The sequence below is a fragment of the Epinephelus moara genome, chromosome 2 (assembly GCF_006386435.1).
Source record: "Epinephelus moara isolate mb chromosome 2, YSFRI_EMoa_1.0, whole genome shotgun sequence".
Lineage (NCBI taxonomy): Eukaryota > Metazoa > Chordata > Actinopteri > Perciformes > Serranidae > Epinephelus > Epinephelus moara.
Genome location: NC_065507.1, coordinates 24697183 through 24707954, shown reverse-complemented (window position 1 = coordinate 24707954; position 10772 = coordinate 24697183). Strand labels below are relative to the sequence as shown.

The 10772-nt window shown below is 38.2% G+C and overlaps 1 protein-coding gene across 1 annotated transcript; it reads left to right on the top strand.

Moving 5' to 3' along the window:
- The first annotated feature begins 5306 nt into the window (after positions 1-5306).
- On the top strand, positions 5307-9885 carry LOC126401544 (extracellular calcium-sensing receptor-like). The gene is made up of 9 exons (XM_050062898.1): positions 5307-5530; positions 5686-5879; positions 5928-6034; positions 6677-6964; positions 7390-7941; positions 8045-8263; positions 8683-8806; positions 8905-9377; positions 9466-9885. The coding sequence occupies exons 1-9, from the start codon at positions 5307-5309 to the stop codon at positions 9883-9885; spliced, it is 2601 nt and encodes an 866-aa protein (XP_049918855.1).
- The last annotated feature ends 887 nt before the right edge of the window (positions 9886-10772 follow it).

Genomic DNA, 10772 nt, shown 5'->3' with positions numbered 1-10772 from the left:
AAATGACAGGTGATTACATGTGTTGCTCAATAATTTCCATGTATGGAAGAGCCAGTTTAATTAAATTTATCTGTGTTGTCACATTACCTATTAAAGATTAATGTTTGAAATGCAATAAAAAAAAGAGGAAATACTGTTGCCTCATTGCTAGTTAACACATAGAAACACAGAGTACATCTTGTGATATACCTGGACACATCAGCAGTGTTATTTGCTAGGGTCATTGTCTGCTGGTCTTTCAACAATTAGACACTCTCACCCAGGCAACCCATCAAGCACAGCTGGGAAATATATGGTGGCTGTTCATATTTTTGCCATTTTAGCCTCAGCTTATGGTCTCCTAGTTTGCATTTTTGCTCCAAAGTGCTACATCATAATTCTGAAACCAGAAAAAAACAGCAAGAAAAACATGATGCAAAGATGAAAATGACAGTACATTACATGTGTTGCTTAAGATTTTACATGCATAAGAAAGCCATGTAAATTATGTCTGTGTTGTCATTTTAACTGTAAAAGAATCATGCTGGAAATACAATAAAGCAAACCTTGTTTTTCCCCAATGCTCGTTAACAATTTTGAATTTATTTGTATGTATTTATTTATTCACTACACTTTTTACACTCAAGTAGCTTAAACAATATGTAGTTTGATTAGGGCCTTAGCATGAAGGTGCAGTGCCAGGGGACAACAGTCCCTGCACTTATTAAAACAAAAACATATTGTTTTCTTTCTTTCTTTTTTTTTTTGCCTTACAGGAAGTCAGACATCTTAGATTTTGGTGTACATTTTAATTTTATAAGCACAGAACTGAGGATGCACAGATCTGAAGTTACTCTGAATTAAGGTATGCTGATAGATTCACGTGTTTAAATTGTAAAGCCACTTAGGTTTTTGAAATAAAACACAAAAATCAGAACCATGCGTTTGATTTTTGTGTATTGGCAAATATACTAAAGTCAAAACACTGTCATGCTTGTATTACTGTATAGTACTAAATGAGAAATCATTGATCAATTCATTAAAGTGTGTACCCCAAGATCAATTTAGATTCTCATCACACAGATTTTACACCTTTGTTTTACATGGTATGTACACACAATGAAAACCCTCTATATAATATAACCCTCTAAATAATACACAATGCATACTATTACATCATTTAATAATTTGCCAAGTAAAATTACAATGATTCTATATGCAATATGAAATTGTTTTTCATCAGTTAAAGGTAAATTATGCATTTAGTGATAAACTAAAAAATACCAAACAACAACTTCCATCCCTGATTTTTTCCCTACAGCACAGAGCATCTTGTGCATCTCTAATGTATATTTTTTAACAGTTAACTAAATATCTGACTTATGAAATATTTCTATTTGATTCTATTAAACCTCAGATCTCACTTTTTTGAGATAATGACTGACTCTCACACTGGCCCATGCACATGCACACACACACACACACACACACACACACACACACACACACTAAAGAGAAACCTGTTTAACCCTTAGCTGCATGAGTGATTAGTGGGAGTGATTAAACCCTACACTCTTCCCTCAGTGGGTCAGAAATGACCCATTTAAATTCAATGTGTTTATATGCCATTTTTGTCATTTTGGTTAGGGATATTGGTATCATTTTTTGTATTATACTGAAGTTCACACAAGAATGATTTCTTGTTTGAAATATTTTTTTTAATCTTTATTTTAAAAAAAAATATTGAAAATCAACAAAATTACATACAACAGCAATAGAAAATGTCAATATTTATTTGTGTGTGTGTGTGTGTGTGTGTGTGTGTCCTCATGTGTGGTGTGACAAGCTCCTTTGAAAGCTCATTGAAGAAGAGCCGTCATGCACTGGTAAAGCCCCTCTTGAATTCAGGTAGCAGAGCCGTGAAAAAGGTGTAGGAATTCAGGGTGGTGATATCAAGCATGTTGTACTAAACTGTGTTTGGCACTTAAAGGTGTAGGTGCCAACCATGTGGTCCATGGTGTCTACACCTGCTTTGGTCTTGTTGAAGAGTATGATCACTTCTTTTTTTCCTGCTATTTTCATCCACCACTTTGTCGTGGTGTATCCTGCTTTGGATAAAAACAGCCATTCCTTTCTTTGTCACATAGCTGACCATGGTAAGGTTGCCACTGAATCCAAATTCTGCACTGTGAACCCCCCTGGACTTTGAGGCCTTCATTAGAGGAGGGATGTCTGGTTGTGGGAGCATATCTATGTTTCCCGGGTTCTACGTTTCCCGGGTTCTATGTTTCCCGGGTTCTATGTTCCCCACTTAACCCTGCAAAAAAGGTTCTATGTTCCCCGCTTACACAAAAAAGGTTCTATGTTTCCCGGGTTCTGTGTTCCCCGCTCAACCAACCCTTTTTGGTTGAGCGGGGAACATAGAACCCGGGAAACATAGAACCCTGGAAACATAGGGATGATCCCCTGGTTGTTCTGTCATTAAGTCCCCACAATAGTGAGATCAGCCAAAGGGAAAGAGGTGCCAGATCTGCCCAAGTAACAAAGATCGCAAAGTCAGCAACAGGTGTGTGCAATGATCACAGCCAGAAACAAGTAGTTTCACACACACACACACACACACACACACACACACACACACACACACACACACACACACACACACAAATTCACAATGTTAAAAAGTAATTATTCTTAACCAAAATGACAAAAATGGCATATATAAACACATTGGCTCTAATACGGGTCATTTTTGACCCATTTATGGAAGCTTGGGGTACTAATACAAAAAGGCCAATTTATTTCTTAAAATTTTTAAAATATAAGATAAAAAGTTAAATGGCATGATATCAAAAACATGGTTTTGAGGAATACTCGGAATATGAAATGAAAAACAACTTTTCATTGCAAAGATACTGCAAAAAAAAAAAAAAAAAAATCCTCACTGTGTAATTTTTGACCCTTATGCATCATAAGAGTACTTTCAGTGGGAGACTCATACCACCAAAATGTACCACTGAACGCCACAGGAAATCATTCCTGCCTGTGGCCATCAAACTGTACAACTGCTCCCTCTGAGGGGCCCTTAGACCATTTCACCCACTGTCAGCAACTTAACCAGTAAATTATTATTTATTCCACAGTTCACTGCTGACTTATTACAATAATATGTGCAGTAACTAACAGTGTTATTACTCTGTGCATTAATTTAACATTTACCTTTACTGCATATATTCTGTTTATTATCTATTTTTGCCACTGTGTATGTGTATATTTGATAGGTTAATATATATATTTTGCACTATACAATTTATCTTTCTACTCTTGTAAGGAGCACCTGTAACGGCAACAATATCCCCCCGGGGATCAATAAATTATCTCTGATTCTGATTCTGATTCTGATCTACAGCAGGCCTATTTAATTAGCAGCCCTCTGGCCACATGCAGCCCAGAATCTACCTCTGAGTGGCCCGGGCAGGGATTAGTACCGAGACCCTGTATTAAACGGCCCGGGGCTAATTTAATCAAAACCGCAATATAATAATAAGCTCCACCGTATCGGCTCTTATCGTTACTTTTTAAAGTTTTGGTTTCATGTATCATCATGAGTCTCTCTCCTGCTCTCTGCATGTCAGGGCTGACCTCCTCCTCACAGCACACACACTCAGACACAACACAACAAAGTGAGGTCAGACAACAGCAGAGAGGCCACGGTGCAGATTAAGTGCATTAAAACTCTGCCAGTTAAAAGCCAATACTTAATCGATACATGTATTCAGCATGTAGAAAGCCATATTTCAGTCTGCACTGTCTGCAGTCTCTCATTCACCGCTATTATGGTTTACAATCATGGTCTACACAAGCACATCGCGCTAGCGGGGCAAACTAAAATGAAAGCTATCTGTATGTAGTCTAACACTTTATCTGAAAATGTACCTGAGGCAGTTGACCTGCAGACAGTGAGTCTCCTCAGTTGAGGGGGGACAGAGAGCAGGATGAATGATTGATACTGATGTTTGTGTTCTTAATGCTTAGATAACCATACTTTTTTCACTCAGTATTGTGATAACAGCAGGGATATTTATTTTATTGACATGTTAGATTTGTTTCCAGTGAGATATTATTGAGTTTATATTGTGAGTTTGTTATTGTAAACATGACTGTTACTGCCATGGACTGTATAAAACGATATCCTGTGTATCTGAAGCAAAAACGTCAGGAGGTGAGGTGTGTGCATGTGTGTGTGTGGAGGAGAGGGGAGGGAGGGAGTGCTGGTAGAGTGTGTTATTAGTTACTGTTATATATAATAGAGAGAGAGAGAGAGAGAGAGAGAGAAAGAGAAAGAGAAAGATAGATACATATATACACACATGCTAAAAAAAAAGTCAATAGGTTGCTCATGACTCATCGAAATTTTCTGGTTTTAAAATCCGCCCCAGTTGAAGTTGGAATTGAATAACCCTGATGTACAGGTCAAACCAATAGGGACATTGAGAGCTGTATTTACAAATGCATTACACTCTCCATCTACTTATACTCAAACTCAAAATAATTGCAAAGGGTGTCTGCAAACACACACACACACACACACACACATATTCTTGTACTTACACATTCTTGACATAATGCATTCCCTAGTCACAAACCCTAATCTTGACCAACACAACTAAATGCCTAACCCTAACCTAAACCTAATTGTAACGTGAAACTTCTAAAGTAGTGAGGATTAACCAGAATGTCCTCAGTTTTAAATGTGTCCTCACTTTCCAAAAAGTCCCCACTTTGTTGGTAAAATATGTGTTTTCGTCCTCACATGTACAAGCAGTCACACACACACATACACACATCATTGCAGTTAATATGGACAATTCTGCTTTCTACCTATTCTAGGGTAAGCATGAGTATATCAAATTGTGAATAAATGGATCCCCAAATCCAAAAATATACAGCACACTAGACGTTAGCTTATTTATAATGTGCAACGTGTTCGAAACCAGTTCACCCAATCACCCCTAATTTAGGCATATTTGTTTTGTTGAAAGACTGTGTTTTTGTTGTTATGTTTTTTTTGTTGTTTTTTTTCATCTAGACTACTGTATTAACCCCTCCCCAGGAACATAAGGTGTTAACTTTAATGATGTCACAACTACCGTATGTGGGCAGTCCCCTCAGATTAATACGTGCCAACTACAGTATATAAATAACTTGTGTCCTGAAATATCATAATTCTTTGTATGTGACGAAAAAGGGCAGCTGCCCTTGATTATCCTGCCATTGAAATATTTAAGCTTTGTGAGCTGGAGTGTTCCTTCAGTCCTGGACCAGCCATGGTGGTGCCAGCTGCAGAGCTTCTCATATTCCTTGGTCTCTTCTGGGGCAAACCTGGCTCAGTTGCAGCTCTGGATAACTGTGTTTTCTTGGGGGAAGAGGAGAAAAACAGTCTGTATGAAGATGGAGATGTAGTTATAGGAGGCTTATTCCCTATACACTACAGCCCTGTGTCTTCTCTTCACACATACACAGCAAAACCAGCACCTAATACGTATAAGGAGTGAGTGAATATTTGTATGTATTTAATAGTAACTGGCTTGTGCAGTACACAGCAGATTGTATTTTTTTTCATTTATGTTTATTATGAATGTAAATATCTGTGTATTTTAATATGCTTACATAATGCTGTGTAATGAAGTGCTTTTCACTGTACAGTTTCAGTTCTCGTGCTTTACGCTGGATGCAAACCATGACTTTTGCAATCAAAGAGATCAACCAGCGCAGGGACCTCCTGCCACAGCTCAAGCTTGGTTTCCACATCCGTGACAGCTGTGGTGACAAACCTGTGGCTCTGAGAGCATCTTTTCTGTTGTTAAATGGACAGCCAGAGATACACACTGGAGATGAAAGTGTGAACAGAGACAAAGGTCTAAAAAGAAACAGTACTTCTAATTTAGGCTGTGCTGCTGTTCAAAGTACCGTGTCCCCAGTAATCATAGGGGGTGCTGCCTCTGGGGTGTCAGTAGCTCTGCTAAGAGGCCTGGGTTCTTTCCATATCCCTCTGGTGAGACTGCCTGACAGTCTGTGCTCTTTTGCTGTGATAATGTTAATAATACGTGTTTTTGCAATGTTGAATCAGTCTTTTAAGGGTTCTTTATATTAATTAAGTTCCACACAGTTGCTAATCATAACTTTTAAAACCACATTTCTCATCGACTTTTCAGGGAAAAGAACTGCTGCCCAATTATGTCTTTCTGGTTCATTTAGCTTTCTCCAAACATAGAGAAACACATAATTTTTTTAGTTAATTCAAAATCACCAACTTTGGTTGACATTGTTTTCAATACACACAAATACATATATATATATATATATATATATATTACTGTTTATCAGACACTCACATAGAGTGCTTAATCTGTAAATTTACCAGTATCATGCTTTGAGTGTGAAAAATATTACAAAGTTGTATTTTTAGTAATGTAAAAAACATGCCCAATTTTCAAACTCATTTTCAATTCTTGCAGCTGAGCAGTTAAGTCACTAGACTCCAAACTGGACCTTTTCATTTCAAGTGCAGGGAAAACTGCATCACTGAGTGCTTATAATGACACTGGTATAGTTCAATGACATCTGGTGCTTTCCCAACACCCCTTTCAGTGAGTCAAGTGTGCAGAAAGTTAATCATTGTTTTCTATAATACCAGGTGAGCTATTTTGCATCTTGCAGCTGTCTGAGTAACCAAAGGGAGTTCCCCACATTCATGCGCACCATGCCCAGTGATGCCTTTCAGATCAAAGCCCTGGCCCAGCTGGTGAGCTATTTTGGCTGGACCTGGGTGGGAGTCATTGGCATGGAGTCTGATTATGCTCGCTTTGCCATCCAGCTTTTCCTGCAAGAGTCAGTGCAGTATGGTGTGTGTACTGCCTACACTCACTTCTACCCTGTTGCATTACATCAGCAGGCTCTAAATGAGCTTTTGGATGTTATTCAGGTACTGATGGATCAATACAAATTTTATAAATATGCAATAAATTAGACCTTTGTCATCAAGGGCATAGGGTGTAGCTGGGAGACACAACTGAACCTGGGGTTTCTTCAACCAGTTGTATTGTTATATAATATGTGTCTTTAGTTTTTTGAATTTCATTTAATTTAATTTATTTTATTTCATCTTATGTATGTGCAAGTTTGGCTTGTTCATATGTATATTTTATCCATCTTTATCCATCTATATAAATCTATATCTGTTTATTACTGCAGTAATATTTAGTGCTGTGATCCATATTGAAGGTACATAAATGTCAATCATATTCACATAAAGTTGAGGAGGTCAGACACACATCACTGGATTAAAGTTCTTAAAACTGTTTAACTTTAATTATTTTATTAAACATGAACTATACCTGTATTTCACAGATGTCTTCTTCGAAGGTCATCATTAACTTCAGTAGTGAGTCAGAGATGGAGGTCATTCTGAGAGAGATCCGACGCTGGAATATAACCGACCTGCAGTGGATTGCCAGTGAGGCATGGGCCAGTGCCAGGTCTCTCTGGGAAAAGTTTGGAGATCTGCTGACAGGAACACTAGGATTTGCCATCCGGAGAGCTGATGTGATTCCAGGGCTCAAACAACACCTCGCTGGACTTAGACCATCCAATATTCATGAATCAGCTGTCTTGACAGAATTTTGGGAAGAGCTGTTTAACTGCCGATTGAACGGGTCAATGAATGACCATTCACATGGAGGTGACAACTACCTCGACAGATTGCCATGTAACGGGACAGAGAATTTAAATGATGTTTACTCTCCTTATTATGATGTGACACAGCTAAGAGTGTCCTATAATGTCTACAAGGCTGTGTATGTGGTGGCCCATGCCTTGCAGGATATGAGTAACTGCATATTTGGACAGGGGCCTTTCCTTAATGGTGCCTGTGCAGACCCGAAGACTGTTAAACCTTGGCAGGTGAGACTAGTTTTTTGAATATTAATTTCAATCAAATAAATGAACAAAAAAGGAAGGGCAGTGTAGTTTGTGTTTACATAACCTGTTTTCCTTCCTTCCTCAGCTTATCCACTACATGAAGCGTGTTAATTTTTCTGTACTGGGGGAGAAAGTAAACTTTGATCAAAATGGTGACCCCATTGCTTATTACGATCTCTTAAACTGGCAAAGGAGGCCTGACGGATCACTACATTTGGTAAAAGTAGGTTTCTATGACGCCTCCTCACCTGGACGCAGCCTGCTCATAAATGACTCAGTGATCCAGTGGCCTGTTGGGAAGCAGGTGTGTTTTCTGCAAACTAGCTTGAGACCATGTTCACCTCTTAGGCTGCTGTATGTACTGTTGATCAACACATCAGCAAATTTGTTCTTAATAGTGTGCAATATACTTTTTTGTTAAACAAGCAAAAGAAAATGTCAACTTTAAATATAACTTATTCAAACTGTTATGAATTGCATATGAGTGGTACAAGCATAAACCTCATCAATAACCCAATATTGAGATAACAATTCACAATGTAGTGTAATCATCGTAATAGGTAATAGCGTGAATTGTGTAATTGTGTAGCTGAGGTAATTGAACCTGAAAGTCTGTATCTGAAATAGAGTCTGCAGGTACTAGTATGGTATAACAAAGCAGAGACACTTGTGAATATACATTGAAATCAGTGTCTTTCTGAGTGGCTGAATTTTGCCTCTCAGGCTTCCCGGTCTGTATGCAGTGACAGTTGTCCTCCAGGTTACCGCATCGCCAGGAGAAAGGGGGAGCCCATCTGCTGTTTTGACTGTGTCCCCTGTGCTGAGGGCGAAGTTAGTAATGAGACTGGTGTGTTGTGTACTCATTTTTATCGACCTTTATCAATTGTGCTGTATCTAAATGTGGCTTTTCTAAATTAAAAAGGTATTCTCTCTCCCTGTCTCCAGATTCTTTAGAGTGCTCACGCTGCTCAGAGGACATGTGGCCCAATAAAGTCAGAGATCTCTGCATCCCAAAGACTATTGAGTTCCTGTCCTACTTTGAGTCGATGGGTATTGTGCTGTGTGTTGTATCTGTTGTTGGAGCATGTATTTGTCTCTCTGTCCTTGCCATATTCTTCACATACAAAGACACTCCACTGGTTCGGGCCAACAACATGGAATTGAGCTTCCTACTCTTGGTGTTTCTTGCTGTCTATTTCCTTGTTGGCCTGCTGTTCATTGGCGAGCCTTCAGACTGGCTTTGCCGTATCAGGTACCCTGCATTTGGGATCAGTTTTGCCCTCTGCATTTCATGCCTGCTGGCCAAGACAGCAGTGGTCCTAATGGCTTTTAGGTCCACACTGCCAGGAAGTAATGTCATGAAATGGTTTGGACCCAAACAGCAGAGAGCCAGTGTGCTTTTAGGAACAGCTGTTCAGGTAGAAATACTTTCCTTAAGTCATCTCTATAAATATGTTTTCAACCATGTCAATTAAAAAGAAATATCCTGTTTTTCCCTCCACTCAGGTGATAATCTGTCTGATCTGGCTGCTCACCAGTCCACCTCATGCCAACAACAACACAGATTACAGTGGTACCATCATCACTGAATGTGTTACTGGTTCAGAGGTTGGCTTCTGGTGTGTTCTTGGATACATTGGCATTTTGGCCTGCATGTGCTTTTTAATGGCATTTTTGGCGCGGAAGCTACCTGACAATTTTAATGAGGCAAAGTTCATAACCTTCAGCATGCTGATATTCTTTGCAGTGTGGATTACCTTTATTCCAGTTTATGTGAGCACAGCTGGGAAATACACAGTGGCTGTTCATATTTTTGCTATTTTAGCCTCAGCTTATGGTCTCCTATTTTGCATTTTTGCTCCAAAGTGCTATGTCTTAATTATGAAACCAGAAAAAAACAGCAAAAAAAACATGATGCAAAGATGAAAATGACAGTACATTACATGTATTGCTTAAGAATTGAAATTCATAAGAAAGCCTTGTCAAATATATATATATATATATATATATATATATATGTCTGTGTTGTCATTTTAACTGTAAAGGAATCATGCTGGTGTTACAACAATAAAGCAACCTTTTTGAAATAGTTTTTCCCAAGTGCTCGTTAACAATTTTTTTAGTAGTTTGATTAGAGCCAGAGCATGAAAGTCCCTGCACTTATAAAAAAAAAATATTATATTTGTATTATAGCGCCTTGCGATTACTTTTAGCCTTTGAGAGCAAAGTTGCTCAAGTATGTATGAGATTTGCTATGCACATTCCTCTCACCATTTTTGAATAGGGGTGTCAAATGATTTTTTTTTTTTTTAATTGCGATTTATCACTGAATTTTAATAGTTAATGGTGAGTAATCAGCTTTTAAATTGCAGGTTTAAAATTCCATAATTCTGCATTTCAAATCAGTTTTGGAGGCCACATTAACAAGATAAAGCAACTCTTATCCAAGTGTTTCGATTGGGAATCAAATGAATTAGAAGAAATATGATCTTGAATTTTAGATTTATTTTTTTCAAATCAATGCTGCACTGCTACAACAGTGTGGTTGAAGACACAAGCATGCTATTACCCCTCAGGTCAACAGTATATGATGTGTTATATATCACCTGAAAGCTGAAACCTTTTAATTAATTTGAGATGCAGCTCTGCACTGTCAAATTTTTCTAGTCATAAATCTGTAATAAACATTACATGCAAAAAGTGCATAGTTTGTGCCCCATATTGTAAGGAACTAACATACAGTAAGGGGTAGACTCGTAGGTACCCATAGAGCTAATTTTCAGTCAGATATTCCGAGGTGAAATGTCAAGGGA

Bases quoted from the DNA above. Each gene is read 5' to 3' on its own strand.
- LOC126401544 (XM_050062898.1), top strand. From the start codon at position 5,307: ATGGTGGTGCCAGCTGCAGAGCTTCTCATATTCCTTGGTCTCTTCTGG. The intron at 6,035-6,676 runs GTGAGACTGCCT...CTATAATACCAG, and splicing joins GTTCTTTCCATATCCCTCTG to GTGAGCTATTTTGCATCTTG. The intron at 6,965-7,389 runs GTACTGATGGAT...TGTATTTCACAG, and splicing joins AGCTTTTGGATGTTATTCAG to ATGTCTTCTTCGAAGGTCAT.